Source organism: Artemia franciscana, chromosome 11 (assembly GCF_032884065.1).
Source record: "Artemia franciscana chromosome 11, ASM3288406v1, whole genome shotgun sequence".
In the NCBI taxonomy this organism is placed as follows: domain Eukaryota; kingdom Metazoa; phylum Arthropoda; class Branchiopoda; order Anostraca; family Artemiidae; genus Artemia; species Artemia franciscana.
In genome coordinates this window covers 31,504,128-31,527,334 of record NC_088873.1, presented here as the reverse complement: position 1 = coordinate 31,527,334, position 23,207 = coordinate 31,504,128, and the positions used below count along the sequence as shown (strand labels likewise).

Here is a 23,207-nt window from a genome sequence, read left to right as displayed (position 1 = left end):
GGAGCCTATTCTTCTTTCATATTTCGCTCTTGAGCTTCTAATAACTCATGCGTTGGTACTCATTCCTCAAGCATATCACCGAAATTCTTGTAATAAAATGTTTTTTTCCAAATAGCTTGAACCTAATATCAACATGCCCCCACTTAAATCTAACTCATTGCATTCCACTCCTTCTAAAATGATAGGAACTATAGTGGCGACCAAAGAAAACTTTTCTAATAATGGTAATGAGTTTAACTAACCAAAAATAGAATAAAATAATCTAGCTAATTGAAGGCTATTTTTATTCCATGATTAAATTTTTGATTTTACTCTCTATAATATAGTAAAGGAACATATGTACCCCTTTTTCACGATTAAGTAGCAATAATAGGCTATGTCGACCGCTTAAAGTGGAAGTAGTTAGAAATTCAGATAACACCTCACTTTGCAATTCGCCTGTAATATAGTAGTCTTCATATTTACCGGATGGTAAGAATCCTTTCATGCAATTATCAGAAGAGCAGCTGTTTGGTAGAAACTACGTCTTTTACTTGATGAAAGCCATTATTAAGGGGTTTAAGCGCAAATAGTGACAGATGTAAGTTTAACCTTCTGCTAGAATAGCTGAAAAGCATATTGAAATTGCAGACGGGGGTAAAATTGTATATTTTGTGAGAAAAATAGGTTATTCTATCATTGTGAGAATCATGCAATAGCAAGAGGGGGATGGGGTTTAGCTGTTATTAAATATATAGAGTTGTAGTAGGTTAAATTTGGGTATGCATACCTTTTTTTGGTGGGATACATAGAAAGAGAGACTCACCAAAATATAAGCGGATTTCCTACTTTTCCTCAGGTTTCTGGGAGTGTCCATTTAAGAAAGATATATCACGTTGATGAAACTTATGCAAGACTAATGAAGTTTCCATCCTAATGCTCGTTTTTTACCCCATAGGGGCAAACGGAATTGCTCACTTTTCCGTTAGAATAGTAGCGGATCATGCGACATTTCTAATTTCCATGAAATAATGGGATATCAACCAGTCCTTGTTCCATGAAATAAATAGCCTCTATAACGGTTCTCCACATAGAAAATGGCTGCAAATTTGCTAACACGAAACAACGGAAAAGTATGAAAATATTGGGATGACGTAAGGACTATGTCCTTGCTTGAGTTGTGGCCCCCTGAAGGTTTTTAAAAGGAAATCTTGATTTGGCGGAATTTCGTAGGTTTTTTTTAAGAATAAGAGGAACTATGACATAACAATCTTAGAAATCCTTGAGTAAAGAAGTCCTGAAGGTTTTTTAAAGAATCAAGGAAACTATCAGGTAACGTTTGCATCTTGACTAGCGGACCCTGAAGGTTTTTCCCTGGCCCTCGCGGTTTTTCAAACACAACAATCACCTACATCTGTTAAAAAGCATTCCCTGTGATGTAATTTACACCTGTATCTCCTTGAAAGGATTCCCTCTTACGTAATTAACACCTGTGTCTTGAGGGAATCGCCGTTCAACTTAAATCATTAAAGGAAGAAAATAATAGTGGCTATGGGCTTCACAAAACCCGTCTTGGCCTTACTAATTAAACTAAGCAGAAGAAAATGATTGAAAAAGTACCTAAATGTTATGGCTGCTAAACTATTTATGGCTGCACGACAAGCTCTCCGCGGATACTTCTTGGTTTCAAGTTGAATGTATTTCTATCAAGCTCTGCATTGTGCAGACTAAGCAGAAAAATTTACTGAAAAAACACCTAAATGTTATGGCTGCTAAACTATTTATGGGAGCACGACAACCTCTCCAAGGATACCTTCTTGGTTTCAAATTGAATATGTTTCTGTCAGGCCCAGCATTGTATAAATTAAGGAGAAGAAAATGATTGAAAAAGTACCTAAATAATATGGCTGCTGAAGTATTTGTGGCTGCACGACAAGCTCTCAAGGATACCTTTTTGGTTTCAAGTTGAATGTGTTTCCATTAAGTTCTGTGTTATATAAACTAAGCAGAAGAAAATCATTGAAAAGTATCAAAATAAAATAAATAATGGTAAAAGTGTGATATCGGCTTGAGTAGAGGAGCCCAAAGATTCCTCTTCAAGCAAACCTGTATGGAGTAGACACGACAAAGCACTAATTGCATTTCAACCGCTGAAAAACAATGCACTACAATCTAAATTACTTTCTTTGGAGGAATAAAATTCTTTACTTTATGATTAAATCTAAAGAAGTTACAAAGAAAATAAAAGTAAAGAATGACATTAAAACCCAAAACGAATAGGAATTAGAATAGTATATGAGGTGGGGTTACTGCTTCTTGTACTACCCTTCTCTTCACATTAAAGTTTACCTTGTGCTTGACTGAAAATATTTTAGAATATGAAAAATATAGCTAGTTTGTGATTACATATGTATTTTATTATTACTGGTTACCTTTCTACATATTTGAACTGAAGATTTCCTTATTTAAACCAAATACACATAATAAAGCCCTTCCTTTATTAAGCTGCTAAGAAAAAAAAACTACAATCACATTACTCTTGTATGAGCACTTGTTCTGGAAGCATTAAGAGGGAATATTAAACTTAAGCCTAAGTTCTAGCGGGTTGAGAGGGGCGTCGTGATTGTTCATGCTGCTCATTACTTTCATTTCAAGATTTTTTTAAGTTCAGTTTCCCTTTGTTTTTATATAATGTTAAAAATTTTCTATAAGCCTGCTTTCTTCAACATAGCGTTTGTATTTTTAAATATTTCTCATTGGAGTACCTATTTTGACTTTCAATCTCACGTCAAGTTTGTCACGAGGGAAAGAAAAGGCGAGGAGGGTATCTTGGACCCATCCAGTCCCTTCCAACTCATTAATAAGGACACTACATTTCGTAATTTCGTTCGAAACACATATGCATATATAAACTTGCTAGGTGTTTGTCCGTTGTCCAGAACACATTCAAGAAGATTACTTTCTTTGATCTAAGTAAACCGGTCTTTCTCGTGCATTCGGATATAATTAACTTATTCTGTCGTGAAATAGTCGTTTGTTGTAATTTCCATAGTTTTGTTACTAAAGTATTATATTTTCATCATATTTTGGTATATTTCATTATGATTAGCCAACTTCACTACTTGAGTGTGTCTTAGATAACTGACAAGAACCACTTACAATTCCATTCAAAACACCGCACATTGCAGTGCACAAACGTTTGTGCAAATATGCACAAATGTTTACGAGTAGTTGGCTATTTGCTTCATTGTTGTAAGTTCTTAGTAGAGCACGCACAAGCAACATGATAACATACCACCATTTAAGTCGTTCGTTGACACTGTACTATGTAGCAGCTATCGCTGTAACCATGATGTTGTTGAAAATTGTGTGATCTATGTATATTTTCTTAGTAAGGTATAGTCTGAATAACATCACCTAGCCACCGATATCACCAAGACCGACTGTATTACGCCAATAAAAAATGTTATTGCAATATATTTACAATCCGGCATCAACTGCTCGTTTTTCAATTGCGTGATGCAATCAGAGGTCTGTTATTTGCCAGAAATATTATATATGACTCTGACAAAGAGTTAATTTTTTTTTTTAATTTTGATATTTCACTAGCTAAATGTTTCAGTTCAAAAATTAAACCGTTCATAATATCAATAATAAGTAGAGTAAGGCATTTGTCAATAGGTAGAAAAACTACACAAAAAGAATTGTAATAACAGTTTATGTATCAATACAATATACTTTTAATGATGGTTTTAAATATTTAAAATCCACTAAATTCTACACCTACCTATGAAGAGTTATTTGAATTAATAAGGTAAGGGGGAAATATCCGTAGAAAGGGGTATGATCCTGTCAAAATTTACACAATATTTGACACGTCTGAAAACCCTCAAGGCAATGTTTTAAGCTCATATCTACAAATTACGAAATTTCATACTTTTCAAACCGTTCATGGATGATAACGGTAAGCAAAGAGGAAACCTTGTCAATAGAAACCAATAGTGCAAAACCCAAAACTTAGATAACCATATAGACATTAAAAAACTTTACCTTTTCTACTGATTTAGATGTAAAATGTATTAATCTTATAATCAGAAGAAAAACATCCCCAAGGGGAAAACTTATTTCAGAATTATATAGTCAAATACAAAACTTGTCAGAACCTCGGAACGGAAGATCAAGCCCTTGCGTGAAGAATACAAGATTTTGCATTTTCGTCGTTCACACAAAAGTAAAGAGCTCTATATCTCTGAAGGAAGTTTTTTCTGGCTACTACGAATAGAAGGGATGGTTGTAGAAGAGTGAACGGGGCATAAAAAGCCGCTCCTTATTATACAGTTTTTCACAGGTTGTTTTTTTGAAGGCCAGTGTGACTGAAGAGCAACTAGCTTCCTTACAATGTTTCTTTTACCCCTAGTCATCCCTAATGCGCGTATTATAGAATAAAATTTTAAGACATTTCTTTCAGTAAAATGATGGAAATGCACTAAAATTCAAAATAATGTTCAAAAGTAAGTGTGCAGTAATATTTTTTTTTTCTAGTCATATGTTTACTTAACTCAACACAGTCTCAAAAGTCTGGAACTTTCTGAATTTAAATAATTGCGACTTTTCAATTGAGTTCTCTTTATATTTCATTTTAGAATATGTGTATAGATACCCACTGTCCCGACCCTTAGGAGGTTCAAACAAACTTTCATGCCCTTGGGGCCAAAAAAAGAAGTGTATTTTAGAACCTGGTTTCCATTTCTTTTAGTTCTCAAAGAAGGTAAGATATTCGATTAATTAGAGTCACAAAAGAACTTTGGGTTGGCTTCACAATTTATTTTTTGTGTCTTCTAGCGTAAATTTTTATTCTTGCATGAGCAGAGAGAACAAATAAGTTACTATTATCAATATTATTTATTTCCAATGCTATCCCACTCCACCCTAACGCTTCCAGCCAAGAAGGGTAGGAGTCTTCAGCCTCCTCCCCCGGAAGATAAAAGTATGAATTTACAAGATGAATTTTGTAAAAATCTGAAAAAATATGATGACAAATTTCCATAGATGGTCCCTCCTCTGCCTCCTTAAGAATAGGCTTTGGTTATTGTTAATTTTTGTCTCTTATACAAATCTTTTGTGTAGTATGGGCTTCTAAGAAAAGGTATATGTTTTTAGTCATTATTTTAAAGTTAGCAGTAGTATTGCATTAATTACTCCGGGTTCTACTTTCTTATTTGGTCTCTAACGATTATCTATGTTTAGGTCACTGACTTACTTACATGACCATACTACAAGAGAGATACAACATTAGCATAATCCAGTAGGTATCTCATTTACATATTCCCTTCTGGGCATGATTGACAAGATAAATCCAATGCTAGTTACATGAATAAATTTTGTATTTGGGTTGAATAAAAACGGTTTTGCATTTTTACAGGAATTTTACATTAAGTGAACATAAAGAAAGATTTTAAATGTATAATATCCAATGGCGCCGAGAATAGAATTTTGATAGCATTGAAATAAAAAAAAACAAAATCCAAAAATAAAAAAAAAATAAAAAAACAAAGTCAACAAAAAACTTCATTATAAATATTGCTTTTCGAAAACAAAAAATCACGAGTAACATATATAGGAATCCCATATTAAGTAAATATAAAGCGAGATGCTTCTTTGAATCAAATGTATGGTTTTGCGCACATTTGTTTTGCACAAAGCTCGATGAAGATCCACTTCTTTGAATCAAATATGTCATTCAAAATTTTTTTTGCTCTGTTTTATACATAGCTCGATGAAGATGCGTTTGTTTCAATCAAGTGCGTGGTTCAAAATGTTTTTTACTCTTTTTTGCACAAAGCTCGATGAACAAACGTTTGTTTGAATCAAATGTGTGATTCAAAATATTTTGTACTCTGTTTTGCCCAAAGCTCGATGAAGATACGTTTCTGTGAATCAAATGTGTGGTTCAAAATGTTTTTTTTTACTCTGTTTTGCAAAAAGCTCGATGAAAATAGGCTTCTTTGGCCCAAATGTATTGGTAAGTAGTACAAAACATTTTATAATAGACATTTGATTTTAAGAAGTGTATCTTCATCGAGCTTTGTGCATAACAGAGAAAAAAACGTTTTGAACCAAACGTTTGATTCAAAGAAACGTATGTTCTTCGAGCTTTGTGCATAACAGAGTAAAAAACATTTTGAACCACACATTTGATTCAAAAAAGTGTATTTTCATCAAGCTCTGGGCAAAACAGAGTAAACACATTTGATTTGCACTGAGTTCGCTTACCACACATTTGATTCAAAGAAGCGTATCTTCATCGAGTCCTTTGTAAAACAAATGTGTGCAAAACCATACATTTTATTCAAAGAAGCATACCTTAATTGAACTTTGTGCAAAACAGAGTACAAAACATTTTGAACCACACATTTGATTCAAAGAAGTATATCCTCATCGAGCTTTGAAAAATAGAGTGCAAAACATTTTGAAAGTGGAAATTCAAATATAATATCACAAGATGGTTTTTTCAAGCCCATAGCAAAAGAAATTCACTTGTGATATTTTTAAAATACAAAATGAAAATGGTTTTCATATGTAATTCGAGATTTCTTGTTCTAGAAAGATAATACTTGTAAGGACACTTTTTTACTTGGTTTTTTGCTTTCACTTTTTTGGATTTGGTTTTTTTTTATTTCAATGTTATTGAAATTCTGTTCTTGGCACTTCTTAATATACTATATTTAAAATCTCGCTTTATAGTTACTTAATGTAGGATTCCTATAAAAATGTAAACCGGTTTCATTCAACCGAAATAAATAAAAAATCATTTATATACCCGTAATTGGATTTGCCTAGTTATTCATGCCCAGACAGGGATATGTAAATGAAATGCCTACCAAATTATGAAATGCCGACTGGATCTGGCAAAAAAAAAATACAAAATTCCATATTTTTCCAGATAGGAGATTGAAACCTCTATAGTAGGGTTCTCTGATACGCTGAATCTGATGTTGTGATTTTCATTAAGATGTTATGACTTTTAGGGGATGTTTTCTTCCTTTTTTTTCGAAAATCAGCCGAACACTTTCAGGTTCGTAACCTTCGATAGGTAACGCTAAACTTAATGAAACTTAAATATTTGAAATCAGCATAAAAATCTGATTATTTTGATAAGTCTATTGGTATCAAAATAATAAGCTGGTCCTTTTGATGTATATATTCATGTCAAATTTCCTTTTTTAGAGTTTCGGTTTCTACTGAGCCGGGACCCTCCTTACTTACAGTTCGTTACCATGGATTGTTAGATATGTCTGAGATTGTGTTCGTAATCATCTTAAGTTTGATTTTAAATGTTGAGTTTTTGTGGGCATTTTGTTTTAATCGACTCAAAATTTTGAAAATCTGAGCCAAAAACACTTTTCTGAGGCCTCGGATACCCCATAAAAGGATCCGTTGATCGGCACCTTGATAGATACTGTATAGCCATTAATTTTATTGAATAAACGGTCTATAATAGTGGTTCAGTTTTTATTTACTGCCTTAGAGAAGAACGGTACATTGCACACCAGTATCACCTCTAACACTGGGAGGCCGAATAGATACACTTTCAAATGTTCTTAGAATTTTTGGCCATAACGTTTTGGCCCTGTTCTTGTAGCCATATTGCAGGTTTAGTCCAGAAATGTTCCTTGGAATGAATGACTATTATAGATCAAATTCACTCCTACCCCTTTCAATTGGTCATCCCATTTATTAACTGGGGGCTCACTAGGTTTTAGTAAATTTGGCCTCAAAAGTACTCTGAGGTTTCAGACACCATTCTCCTATACACACATACAAGATCCTCTTGCCCTCCCCTATAAAATCTGATGAGCAACTATACAACCCCGTTCATTATTCAATGAATCTTCAAGTTAATTAACTCAGTAAAATATAGCTTTACATTTATTTCTTATGTTAATCGTTTACTTTGTATGGACTGCGTGCATCTTTAGGAATAAATACGCCATCAAAATTTTGCCTCTGAAACAGGGAAGCTCAGAACGTAGTTTTTGGTAATTCTATATTGATTGAACACTTCAGATTTTTCACCAATATTATTTTGCCCTCTTTGTGCCAAAACTGTGGTTTTGATCCACAAAATGACAGAAAACACCACTTTGCTGTGCTATATTCTCTTTTGCTATCGAAAAAGGACGCTAGAACTTTGAGTTTCCGTTCGAATGAAACCAATCCGGAAATTATAGAACCATGGTTATGTACGACCACCCAGAAAAACGAAAGAAAAAGAAAATAAAAAAGGACGAATAAACACACATTCGTGATCATCCTTTTCGAAAAAAAATAATTTGTTTGCATCTTTTCATACAGGAGACTGAAACCTACATAACAACATTCTCTGATATGCTGAGTTTGATGTTGTAATTTTCTCTTAGGTCAGTCCTCCATCGGAGTTTCCCCCTTTTTAGAAAACTAGGAATATATTCTAGACGAGGGGGGTAGAAGGCCTGACCTCTCCACTCCACCCCTCCTGAAATGTTTCTCTGACTCGTAAAACTGAAACGAAAATGGATGTAAACAAATTTTTTATGCGTTTTTTTTAGGTTTTTGTGTAAAACTTCCCCGAAAAAAATCCTGGATATAGCCCTGATTATAAGGCTCGCAAATTTTGATTGGTAACTTTAATTTTAATAAGTTTCACATATTTGCATAACTGATCAAAGATAGTTCTTTTGATGCATATATTTTATGAGAACTTTCTTTTTTAGAGTTTGTGCAACTCTTAGAACCAGTCGCTCCTAACTAAGTGTTCTTTACCACGAACTGTTTGATTGTTTAGTTTATGGCATCGAACTTAATATTACTAAAATTCATTTTAATTTTCAGGTTAAGAGACAAAGGATTGATAATAATCCAGAATCCACATCCCCGGGGTAAGTAAATACTTGTATCGTCTTTAATTTTCGTTGCAATTTACTATCTAAAGAAAATAAAAAATTATGCTACATTCGAGAAGCTTAGGGTTCTTAAGGCCGAATTTTATTTTTAAAATTCACGACTTACTTACCTGTGGACCCTTACCATGCCTTTGAAAAAAGATCGTTATTTTAGTACGATACCCTTAAGGATCACACTATCTCGTTCATTATATTTTTTTTAGTTTATGTAGCCGAACTATTCAGAATCGATGGATTGTTCAGTAGAATTCTATTCAGAACGATAGAAAACTATAAACCGACACCTACTTTCCCGGAAATCTTAGAAAAACCATTTAACTTCTATCATTTTCTGCTGGAAAGAGAGATGATCAAATTTAATAAATCTTACATCATTAGAAAGCGTCATTTTTTTCCACTGAACGGAGCAGAATTTTCTTTTTAAAGTTCAGAAAAGAGCTGTCCCTAAAAATATAGTAGTATTACTGCTTGGAAAATATTAAAATCAGCTCAAAAGAAGTATCATGTAATTTGACAGCTTTGGACCTCTCTTTAGCTTCTCAAACTATTTACACGTTTAAAATCCCCTATCAGTTTTTATCAAAATTGCTTCAGAAGCTCCCTGTGGTGCTGGGAAAATTTGCTACATGTCCTTTGTTTTTGAGACTGTCAGCCGATGCTGAAATTGGCAAAATAACATTTATGGTATCGAAACCTCTTAACTTATTGTCTTCATGTAGCTACTGCTGTCTTGTATTGCAATAGAAGACTTTTGAGGGCCAGATTTAGGTCATGCCTCATTACCTATGTTTGTTTGTATTTACAGATCCTAGAGATATTTAAAATTCTACGACAGACGTCATATAGCGTTAACCGTGCTGTTCAGTTTTTTTACCATCTAAATTGCCCATGGACAAGAACTATTGAGCAGTTTTTTGTTCTGTTTTTTTTTCCTTTTTTTTCTAAAGGCTGCAGAACTAATACCTAAACTTACAGTTTGAAAAGCAAAGACTAGATCTAAGATGATTAAATTTATTTGGGTGTCAATTTAGTAACTTCTGGCTGTTAGTTGAGTAAAACCAAAATATTCGAAGTGCTTTTTTGTTTTCCCAGGTATTTTGTTTAGTATTTGGGAAATAAGATAGCGTTAAAAAAAAAGAAAAAAAAGCACAATTCACGATAGCCTGAATTACTACCTATTTCAAAAATTATTAAAGATTTCAGAAAAATTTGAAAATTGTTGGATGAAGCTTTGCTAGAACTTAAATTCTCTATTTACAACTTGACTTTTGCTTTTTCCAAGTTTTACTTTACTTGTAACATATCAGGTGATTTTCCCTTTGTGGGGAGTATAAAGATGACCTGGAACATTTTACGAGTATTTATTAAAGTTTGAAGAATTTGAGGAATAGCTTTGGGGGTGGATGCACCACGGCTCCAAGGTATCTTGGAGACCTCTTCTAGGGACCTAGTTATTGCCGTGGAAGATTTTATAGAGAATGTTTTATTGGCACGAAAGCTATCATTTCCAAGCGGTGAAATGATATATATATATATGCATATATATATATATATATATATATATATATATATATATATATATATATATATATATATATATATATATATATATATATATATATATATATATATATATATATATATATATAATATATATATATATGTATATATATATATATATATATATATATATATATATATATATATATATATATATATATATATATATATATATATATATATATATATATATATATATATATATATATATATATATATATATATATATATATATATATATATATATATATATATATATATATATACTAGCTATTGGGGTCACCTAGCTATTCGCGCCACCCCAACACCTAGTTGGTGGGGGCGCTTCGCGCCCCCCCCCCAAGCCCCCCCGCGCGCGTAAGTCGTTACGCGCCATATTAGTTACGCGCCATTGTAGTTGTGTCCCTATGTCCCACCTGTGAATATAGATATATATATATATATATGTTTTTAACTACGTAAAACTTGCGAATATACAACATTCTTTGCTGTCCCATTGTCTGTGCATATAAATAGATTCCCCCTGTGCCCCCCGGCGTCCCCGTTGTAGTTGTGTCCCTGTGTCCTGGTCGTCATTTATATTCCCTGTGTCCCGGTCGTCATTTGTATCCCGGTGTCCCGGTCTGTATATACATTCGTTTTTTAGTTTTGTTTTTCTCCTTTATTTTTTTCCTTTTTTATTTTTTTTCTTTTTTAGTTTATTTAGATTTTTAGATTTTTTAGTTTTTTTATTAGTTTTTATTTTTTTTTCTTTTTAGTTTTTTTGTAGTTTTTACCTTTTTTTTTAGTTTTTTTAGTTTTTTTTACTTATATCCTGGTCGTCATTTATACTCCCTGTGTCCCGGTCGTCATTTGTGTCCCGGTGCTTTGTTGATTGCTAATCGAACATTCCTTTTGTCCCGGTCGCTTTCTCTTTGAGTGTCGTCATCTTTTTTATTTTTTTGTATTTTTATTCATATTTTTTTAGTTTTCTTTTTCTATTTTATTTTTCAGTCTTTTCCTTTTTTTAGTTTTTTTCTTTTTTAGTTTTTATTTTTTTTTTTAGTTTTTTACCTTTTTTTAGTTTTTTTAGTTTTTTTAGTTTTTTAGATTTTTTAGTTTTTTTATTAGTTTTTAGTTTTTTTGTAGTTTTTGCCTTTTTTTTTAGTTTTTTCAGTTTTTTTAGTTTTTAGTTTTTTACCTTTTTTTAGTTTTTTTTAGTTTTTTAGCTTTTTTAGTTTTTTTTTCTTTTTAGTTTTTTTTGTAGTTTTTACCTTTTTTAGTTTTTTTTCTTATTTTGTATTAGTGTGAAATAATTCAGACGTCATATGCGGACAAACATGACGTCACCTGATCCATCCACAGATCCACACACAGACAACTTATTTTTATATATATAGATATATATATATATATATATATATATATATATATATATATATATATATATATATATATATATATATATATATATATATATTCTGTCTTTTTTTGTATTTGGTCGTATATATGTGCTTAGAGCTCCTGTAAATAACAAAGAATATATAAAAGCATTGATCTATGCAAGACTTTACTTTTTTCCTTTTTTAAACTAGTTCTTGGTACATTGGCTACAGGAAGCATCTATGTGATGCCCTGTTGATTACACATCTATCAAAAAGAGCTTACTCGACCAATCTTGTTTGGCTTCCATAGTTGAACTGTTCCAGTAGACTGGCGCCCACCAGTAGAATGGAAACAAATCCCTATTAGGTTTTTCTGGCTTCCATCTTACATTGAAGTTGCTGCGGAATGACAGGAAGGTCACAATTCAGGGAGCTGTGAATCTTTAATAGTAAAAGAGTCAGGTTTCATTACATGGAAGTAATGAGAAAATTGAATTGGTGGAAAAAATTCAAATTGAACGCTAGGGATGACTGGTTTTGCATCCCAGATTGGCAGTGATTGTAGGATCATAATTGAATTTTCAGTCATGTGTAAGATCTCGCTGCCAGATCTTGATTATTTGGTTATACACTTGCAGCTGTATTACCTGTTTTAATACATGATCTCTTTCTATAGCTTATATCTGACACAATGCGCTTACTTTAAAGGGATAAGACCAGTGGGGGAAGGGACCAGGGGTAAATCTCCAGTATTGGGGGGCATGAGGTGTCCATATCCGGATAGTCAAAGGGCATGAGGTGACAATCAAAAATTATATCTTCTGTCCCTTATTATATATTCTTATAATAAGGATGGCTGCTACTTTTGATCGGATAATTTACTCGTTCATTTGTTTTTATACTAGTCCAGTCAAACGACGCGGCTTAGTAAAAAAAAATAACATGGGTTTTATCGCCATCTAGAAAATGAGTCAGGATTGTCTGATGTCCACTTCTGTTTAACAAAATTCCTCAAAACTATATAAAAAAAATTAGATATACCTTAGAAATCCAATTCGAATAATTCCAAATTCTAATAGGCAAAACTTAGAGTGTTTGAAAAAAATCTCAGTAGCCCGCTTACCTACAAGTCCGGTGGATATTGTCAGTCATGAGTCAAACGAAGAATCTCGGTCTCCCCGCTGCTGTTCTGCTGGGCTTTTCCAATAGGCCAAGCTCATACAATATGAATAATCTAAATCACCCACTTGCCTACTAGTGCTGCGGACAGGGAAGGTCATAAATCTATTAATCATTTTTTGGTCTCCAATTGCCTTCAAATGGCTCACACAACTGATAAGTCTTGACACACGTTAGACGACAGACCTATCTTGGCTTTATTTTAATTAGCCTCTCAAGGCTTTAATCACTTACACCAAGCTGATAATTCAAAACATATATAATGCTTTGTTTCTGACAATACGTTATTGTTTTTTATTTTTGCTAAATGTAGGCCTTGCCTGTGTAGGCCGATATCTCGCCGGTAGGTTATTGGCGATTTTGTGTTTACTAAATGTAGTTGGCTCATTCGTTAATTCAAGAGTGAACAAAAAACATGTCATGTGGGACTTATTTAAATTTGTCACATAAATCCTATTTTCGCCTCACATGAGTGTTTTTTACCCTCTCGGCTACATGTTTTCCTTCAAATGTTGAAAATCAGCTGTCCTACAAAAGGGGCGCGCATTGTTAGCTTTTCTTCGAAACAAATTATTTGCAAGTTTGCCACTTCTATTTTATTGTGGTTATTCGTAATGATAGGTTAAAGACTAAGACTAAATACCCCACTTGGTGACAGGATGTCATTGGAGACTAAAATTTTGTATTAGAGTTTTTGGTACTATGTTTTATACGTGAAACACTCGAGAAGTGAAGTTTGTTTAATGCTAATGAAATAAAACAAAACGTGATGAAAATACAATAATTTATTAACAAAATTGCAAAAATTTCAACAAAGAATCATGGAAGGGAGGCCGCCCAGAGCGCATTATATTAAATACATAACCTAAACTAACTTAACCTAACCAAAATACCAACTAAATATTTAATTAAAATATAGCTACAATGCATTTTCCAAGCGAGCCGAAGCTAATTGTTGGTATTAACACAATGAAAAACGGGTAATGTCTCATGTTCGAATTCTCGAGCGTTTCTCGTATAATTCATTAGTACCAAATTTTTATACTCATGGACTGATTGATTATCTTACAAATCTTTTTGGGAGGAAGTTTTGCCTTTTTTGGGGTTAAAACTGTGTTTATTTAGCACGCAATGGCTGAAAGCGACACTGTCATTTTAAACTAGACACCTTGCACTAAAAATAGAACTTCTGATTCAGGAGCCCCTTCCCTTTCATCTATCCCCACTGGTTCAAAGGGATCACCAATGGGAGAAATGAAACAAACAAGCAATAGCAAACATCTACAACTTTCCTTGTAAAACCAAATAACAGTGTCTATATTACTATTCTTTCTTCTTTATCAGGAAGGCTGAAACCTATGCGATAAAGTTCTCAGTTTAGCTAAATTTATTCAGGTATTTTTCCCCCTTCTTGGTCTTTTCCTATTTTTACAGGAGTTTAGTGATGGGGGGTCACCAAATTATGGATGGTCTGGTAGTTTCCCTGTCACCCCACCTCTATATAAATATCTATTGAAATGTTGTCCGTTTTATATTTCAAATTTTCTACCAATTCTAAATGATTAAGGTGAAAATACTGCAGCACTTTAAGGAAGGTTAGGAGGGGGGGGGTAAAACTCCACTATTTATATCCTTTATTTGGCTCTTACTAGTTTTCATTAGTATACTTGGTTTGTTTCCGGGTTTAAAAGAAGTTACAATAGACAATAAGTTGAACTCGCAATATATTGTTAACTTACTCTATTAAAGTGAATTGGAATATAATTGCAAGCATAATTACATTACTTCGCCCAATTTTTGTTTTCATATAGTATTTCTTTATCTACGGTTGTGTTTTGTTTATATAACCCTAAAGAGTTTATAGCTTTACTGTCATACTTCACTTTCTGTTTGATATTTTATGTGAGAAATAGTTAAGTCCTGTTTAAATTTTCCTGTGTTTTTGCGGTCACTAACGGCAATTATTGCTGTTGAGCATGAAATTGATAAAATAAAAAAAACTGTCCCACAAGATTTATAGATTTATTTTACACTATTTCTATTTTATTAAAATATAATTTTTAAGAATTGGGGCAATTTTTAGTGGATGTATCTTGATTGCTTTAAATTCGGTTGGGATGATTAAACAGGCGGTATGTTGTAGAAAAGAGTCATAGTGCAAACTAGGTTGAAGGAGGAGCATGCGTAGCTGTGTTGGCCTCAGGCGGCTTGGTGCTGCAGTGAGTTATTAATAGTAGTAGTAGTAGTAGTAGTAGTAGTAAAAATAGTCATAGTGCATTTGACGAAATGCGATGCGAGAAAATGAATCGGACCAACTGATTGAGCCTGTCAAGTTTAACTCGACCGTATTGAGGAACTTCCACAATTTTTCTCGAAATCTTTTGTGGGTAAACTAAATGGCCTCTTAGACTTGTCAGACAAATATTTTACATCGTTTTTAGGCTTCTAGACAACAACAACACGAGCAATTTATCTTCGAGCCCAGGCAGTCAATCTAGGTCATGTGAAGACGTCTCTGATCAAAGGGGAGGTCAAGGAAGCACTCATGATGACAACGACAATTTAAGATCAATGGCGACTATAGAAGCCTCTGGCTTTCCAACTTGGTCAGAATCAACAAACGGTAGGCTTCTATTGTATAGATTTTTTTTTAATGTGCATCCAGACTTTTTAGTTTTTGTATCTTTCCCACCCTCCCCTATCTCTTTCCTTCTAACCGCCTCTTTCTCTTCCTTTCTCTCATTCTTTCCCTCTGTTACCCTTTCGCTTCTCCTCTCACTCTCCCTCACTCTCTCTTCATATCTCTTTTTCTGCCTTTTTTTTTTCTTTCGAAATCGATCGTCGATAAGTAGAGTCTGCGCTAATTCATTAATATGTTGGGACGCAAAATATATTTTCCAAAATCTAGAGGGGTGGCATTTTTTTTTTCTCTCTCTTATTTCCAGTGAAAATACCAAAAAGATTATTTTTCAATAAAAATACCTAAACCGTTTTCTTAGAAATTTAGAGTGGCAAAAAGATTCAGGAGGGCAAATGCCCTCCTACTCCAATTGATGTCATCGAGTAAAGAGCAACAAAGAGTTAGTCGCCAAGTATCGTGTGATGGACATCTTGTATTGTGCAATTTTGAAAAATTGTCTGTTTTTTTTCATTTATTAAGAAAAAAACGACACCCAATTCCAAAGGCAATAGCTTTGAATTTTTACAGTCAAAGTACATGCACATGAATTCAAGAACAGGGTTGCAAAATAGAATTTTACTGAGCAGGCGATTGATCTTCTCAGCAAGGTCTTAAAGAGCGATTGCCAAGCTCATGCTAATTTTTCCTGTTTTGTTTGGCTTCCCTCAAAATAAAACCTTTCTTACAGTGGAAATATTCTTTGTTGATAAATCCTCATTTAAATACAAAATGCTTCCGAAAAATTATTCAGAACACACTCAATAAGTGAAGTTAGGTTCTTTCGTGAAACAAACTGCGATGCAGGTACATTTTAATTAAATATTTTATATATAGGGGTGGTTGCGTTAAGTGTTTGATATAATGCACCCCACCCCACCCCCTAATGTGCAAATAAATATCCCAAAACTTTCGATAAAGCTAATGAAATAATACAAAATATGATGAAAATATAATACTTATCCCAAATCTATAAATATAATCCCAAGTCTTCGTTTCAAAATCCATTTTCAGACACTATCTTCTATCCCTATGCGTAGCAAACTAAATTGAGTTTTGTCTTTGTGGCTGTGAAACCGGATTTTCTCATAAAATGTACCTGCATCGTAGTTTGTTTCATGAAAGAACCTAACTTCACTCATTTTGTGTGTTCTGAATAATACACAAGTGCCAAAACATATTAGTCCCGGTGTTATGGCAGCAAGGATGTTGTTGTTAGATTGCGACATTGATTTTCAACAACAACAAAAAACAATAAAAAACAATGTTGATCTGGACAGAGCAATCATTTCACTTTTATTTTGTTGGCGTTCAAAACACAGAGATTAGTTATAAACATTTAAATTTTATGATAATTCAGCGTCATCACCAAGAACAAACCAAGAAAGTTGCTTTCTAAAATTTTCTTGATAATTAAAATTCGTAATTTTTTGTATATTAGATGTAAATTTGCTGAGTAATGTCGGACTGATGCTACTTTCGACAAGACCGACTGTTTGTTTGTGTTCATCTTGTGTTTATTTCTTGTCTTCGTAAGGTTTATTTTCGTAAATCAGTTCCTTGATATAGGGATTGACATTTATTCGGAAACTAAAAAATACTGACTGATAGAAATAAGAAAATAAATTTTAAATATACTTACGGAATGAATTCGAAAATTAACCAAATTTTTCAAGCAATTCTTCTAAATGCAAATCTGCAATTCAGTGCTCCAGTTATTATATTTTTTTTTCCATGTTACTTGTCTTTTGTTTTGCAATAATAATACTAGTTTTTTTTATTTTCTACAGTTCTAAAAAGTCAAATTTTTTCTCCAAAATTTTACTATTTTTTCTTTGACTAAGATTTTAAATATTGATTTTAACTTCGGAGTAATAGTGGTGCTACCAGGGGCAAGGCGTGGGTCCCAGACCTTCACTAAAAACAGGTAATTCTAAGAAGAAATTTCTGACTAAATTCTTGCAGAACATGCAGTTTGGAAACGTCGAATTCTAATGAAAAGATTTGAAAGCATAAATAATACATTGCATCAAAAATTGACCCCAGTAACAGACTAATCCAAGCTATTACAGGGCATTGGATAAATTTAATTTTCTCGAAAGAAGTGGGAAGGCCTATTTTTCTTTATTTTTAATTCGTATAACTGAAATTTATCTATTTAATTTTGTTTATGTTATATATTGTATTGAGCGTATCATATTGAATAAGTCTTTCGAGTCGTTTGTTAAGCCGTTCAACTTAATGTTAAATATTACAGATTATAATAATTATCAGCGATAATAAAATTAAATTTCTTATAATTAGATGTTTTATTTGTACAAAAGGGCTGAATTTTTAATTATTTTTTTCTAAACGTGCAATTTTTGCCGTTTCTCAGTTTATTTTGCTTTTTTGTCTTGGCCTGTGTTGGCCTCAGGCGGCTTTGCGCTGCGGTGAGTTGTTTGTAGTAGTAGTAGTAGTTTTATTGTGTTTTTCTGTTTTTATTCTATGTCTGTAGACTTTATGTTTTTTCCTCTTTTTTGCGAAATACCTAACTCTTTTTTAATCACGAAGTAAAGTAAGTATCTATCATATCTACTTAAACAAGACATGAATTAGGCTGTTCGCATTTTATATAGCATCTTCCAATTATTGCACTCGCGTTCAACTTTGGAATCTCGTCAATAATGTTTCCTGCTTGCCGTTTTTCGCTTTACTCGCAATTTTTTGCTATAGCTGCTCTTTCAAGAAATGCTGAATATTTGAAAAATGAATGTTAGTTGCGTAATTTGATATCTTATGCTCTTAACTCAATTTTTTTGGTCAGATATACCGATAGCCAAATTAATTTAGTTCTTGCTTTGTAGCAATTCCTTCCTGGGTACATCAATAATACAAAATAAAATCGTCTTAAATATAATAGAAAATTCTTATATTTTACTAATGATTAGTCCATTTTATTTAAAAAAAAGAAATACATACTAAGAAAGCGACACTAGATTCCCTCCTTAGAACAAAATTTCGGGAGTTACCCACATCCCTGACCTAATATTTGATCCAGCCCAGCTGGATTTGTTTGTCAAAATATTCTAGTAAGAAATTGAATTTATATTTTTCAATGTTTTATATTAGAAAATTGTTTAAAAATCTTATATTATATATATTTATTTATAACCCACTTATATAAAAATTTAAATAGTGGAGTAAACACAAGCGAAAATCAACAATAACTTTACACAAAAAAAGTACTAAATTAGTTAGTACTAAGACGAAAAGTATAATATATAGAAAATTTTTTAATAGAAAATTGTTTAAAAATCTTATACTAGTTAGTATTAAGACGAACAGTATCTTTTGAAGTCTTTTTCTAGGTTTCGCCTAGAAGGGCTAACCTTAAAAAAAAACTCTTTCAAAAAAACGACTTTTGCGTAAAGAGGGGATGGGTGACAAAATAGTGGAAAGAACTTTCCTGGAGGGAATTTTTGTGCTGTCCAGATTTTCAAAAAGGAATGAGCGATTAGTTATTATATGACAATTTCTATCGCTTAAGTTTGGTCAAGTCTTGAAGGCCGCAATCAGAATATTCTTTGAAAAGGAATATTGCAAGGCCAACAAAAAGAAGACAAAATACAGCTTCATTTGGAAACTAACATTGCAACAAAAAATAATGAGGCCGAATTAAGAGAGGCAAACATGAGACTAAGCACTAATAAAAGTAAAGGAAACATATTGATAGTAAATAATGCGGGAAAGAAACTAAAATAAGATGTAACTAAAGTGGCTCTTCCTCGTACTTAACGTATTTAGCTTGTTTTCTTTCTCTTTTCCTTTTCTGCTTCGCATCGATAGAACTATCTACTCCTCCTCCCCCCAAATTTTAATTTTTTCAAATATATGGGCACTTTCAATTCAAATTATAAATGCTTGTTGATGTATATGATATTAGTTCATTTTCTGAGATGACCGATGTTTTCCTGCCAATATTTTTCTTCATTCTATTCCTTCCTAAGCTTCTTTAAACTTGTTTTAACTTGTTTGTGTTTATGAATGGGCTAAACTGTAACTATCCTACCCCGCCCCATTCTTGAATTAGAGCAAAGCTCATTAGGTAGCTTTTCTAGCTAGGATATAAAAAAAAAATCAAGGTTTAGACTATTTTACTTATCCAGGTTTAAAGAATGAGAGTCATTCACTGTCTTCCTCAGACCTGGTCACATCGGGAAACCTACCTGCAGCCATGGGGCCTCATAGCGGTTCTCCGTATGGTAATTCATCCGACGGAGCTCCTTTAGATTTACCCACTGCAACACCTTACAATTCTCCGTATTATGCCAAGTAGGTTCCAATGTCTTCTTTATTATTTACTTTATTGTTATTATTTATTATTTTCTATTTTCTTTATTATTTACAGCACTTGAAAATAATAATTTTTTGATGGCAGAGATCTTTTTTTTCTATGAGGGCCGCATCATGACTGTCTGTATCTTTGGGAATTTCATTTCAACGGAAATTTTTTCAATTGGTCATCTATGGATATTCTTTTTTTTTAGCTATTTCCTACACTTTCAAAATTGCTTTGACTAATATATTAGATGCCATGTACAAATTTGCTGTATGTAAGTGAATTAAAATAATTATTAAAGTGAATATTCAGTTTATCATTAGTAATTTTCTTAAAAGAAAGCTAAACAATGTTACCATGAGAGTGAACAAAAACTATTTTTTTAAATATCCTTTTTTTAACTATTTCCTACAATTTCAAAATTGTTTAGATATATTAGATGCCCTATAGAAATTTGCTCTATGTAAGTGAATTAAAATAAATATTAAATTGAATATTTAGTTTATCTTCTAGTATTTTTTTTTCTTGATCGAAGTCTAAACAATGTGACTATCAGGGAGAACAAAAATTATAGTTTTTAATATTTTATATTTTTAAACTATTTCCTACAATATCAAAATTGCTTAGACTAATATATTAGATGCCCTATAGAAATTCGTTCTATGTAAGTGAATTAAAATAAATATTAAAGTGAATATTCAGTTTATGTTCTAGTATTTTTTTTTAAAGAAGTTTAAACATTGTGACCATGAGGGAGAACAAAAACTATTTTTTCAATATTCTTTTTTTTAACTATTTCCTACAATTTTAAAATTGCTTACACTAATATATTAGATGCCATATAGAAATTTGCTCTATGTAAGTGAATTAAAATAAATTTGAATATTCAGTTTATCTTCTAGTATTTTTTTTTTAAAGAAGTCTAAACATTGTGACTATCAGGGAAAAATTATTGTTTTAAATATTTTTTTTAAACTGTTTTCTACAATTTCAAAATTGCTTAGACTAATATATTAGATGCCATATAGAAATTTGCTCTATGTAGTGAATTAAAATAAGTATTAAAGTGAATGTTTAGTTTGTCTTCTGGTTTGTTTGTTTTTTTTTTGTTTTTTTTTGTTTTTTTTTGAAAGAAGTATAAACAATGTGACTATCAGGGAGAACAAAAATTATTGCTTTAAATATTCTTTTTTTAAACTATTTCCTACAATTTCAAAATTGCTTAGACTAATATATTAGATGCCCTATAGAAATTTGCTCTATGTAATTGAGTTAAAATAAATATTAAAGTGAATATTCAGTTTATCTTCTAGTATTTTTTAAAGAAGTCTAAATGATCTGACCATGAGGGAGAACAAAAATTATTTTTTTTAATACTCTTTTTATATACTATTTCCTAGAATTTCAAAATTGCTTAGACAATTTGCTCTATGTAAGTTAATTAAATAAAAAAAAAAAAATTATTAACTGCAAGTAAGGAGCGACATTAAAACTTAAAACGAACAGAAAGTATTCCGTATATGAAAGGGGTTGTCCCTACCTCAACGCCTCGCTCTTTACGCTAAAGTCTGACTCTTTCTTCCTATTCTACTTTTTTAAACAATAAAAAACTTTAGCGTAAAGAGCGAGGCGTTGAGAAGGAGACAATCCCTTTCATATACGGAATAATTTCAGTTTGTTTTAAGTTTTAATGTCGCTCCTTACTTGCAGTTAAAAAACTTGTTATTTATTTATTTTCGGAAAGTTTTTAAATTAATGCATGTTTTGATTTTGGCTGATTTTGAACCCCCCCCCCCCCCCCTACCTGGTTAACAGTCTTAGTGATCTGTTGAATATTTTGTTAGTGTGCTGTATTACTGCTGTACAGGCTAATATATACATTTTACATAAATACTTAAAACGATCCAACATTCACAATAATTCGTATGGTTTGCTAATAAGTATTTGTCTAGGGTCTATAACCAGGTGAATCCTACCTTATTGTCTAATACTTATGGCATTACTTAAGATACTTCTACCAATCTCGGGGAAAGGAATACAGTCGATAAGTCGAAGCAGCGTTCTTTTCCTGTTTTGCCGTTTTGTTTGTTTTCAAAAACTTTTATTTATGCTACCAAAATTCTATTCGAGAAAAGAATAGATAAATATACAGATCATCCAGTTAGTATATTTTAAACCACAGCAAAATACTCTGGATTTTCCCATGAGTAGAGCGAAAAATTTTGTTTTTGACTTACCAGAAACGATTCGTCGGTAAAATACCTTGAGTTTTTTCTGGTTACTTTAGCCTAGAAATTGGCCGTAATTGAACAGATAGTCTCCTTTGTTTTTTCTTGTCATACAATATTATTTAGATTTTTTTTTCTTTTCTTGTGTACTATGTTCGAATTTGACATTCAAGATGTATAAAAAAATGACATCTTTTAGTTATAAATGAAAAATGTACGTGTGAAGTCAAACTAATAATACATGAAGCAATAAACTTATCGATACATTTTGAAATAGCTTGGCTAAAGGATGTATACAGGTCGCCCCCTGAAATCGTGAATTTTCTCGAATGTCTGGGCCTTTCTTGTCAATACTTTAATCAATTTTTGTGATACATTTTGAAATAGCTTGGCTAAAGGATGTACACAGGTCCCCCCCCCTGAAATCGTGAATTTTCTCGAATGTCTGGGCCTTTCTTGTCAATACTTTAATCAATTTTTGTTTATTATTCCCCCCCTCGAAAACAATTCTGCGTACGGGCATGACTATTTTGTTTTTACTGTTCTCGCGGTCCCAAAGATACGGAAAAGTACTTGTTAGTTATTCCGACCGCACCCAAGTTCTTGATCTGAGTAAAACCCGTTTCTCTGTCTGCATTTGGACGAGATAAGTTACTATAAACGTATATTTTAAACAAATATCTAATATGTGGAGTTGGTTAGGTTAGGTGTTTAATGTAATGCGTTCTGGGCAGCCTGCTTTCCTTAATTCTCTGTTGTAGTTTCCATAGTTTCGTTACTAAAGTATTATATTTTCATCATATTTTGGTATATTTCATTATGATTAACCTAACTTGACTTCTTGAGTGTGGTCGCAATAACTGGCAAGTACCTACGGAGAATTTTTGGATGTGGCTAATACTTAACAAGAAAATATGAAACTAAATAACAGCTTGAACTCCTATTCATCAATTCCCA

At 32.3% G+C, this 23,207-nt stretch overlaps 1 protein-coding gene across 1 annotated transcript in view; it reads left to right on the top strand.

The window, feature by feature from the left end:
* LOC136033093 (eyes absent homolog 2-like) overlaps window positions 1–23,207 on the top strand; it is a gene marked incomplete in the record, with an annotated part of 134,372 nt that overhangs the window by 26,470 nt on the left and 84,695 nt on the right. Inside the window, 3 exon segments of the mRNA XM_065713700.1 lie at window positions 8,851–8,897; window positions 15,466–15,647; window positions 19,850–20,015. Of these exon segments, the coding sequence (XP_065569772.1) occupies window positions 8,851–8,897; window positions 15,466–15,647; window positions 19,850–20,015 (395 nt within the window).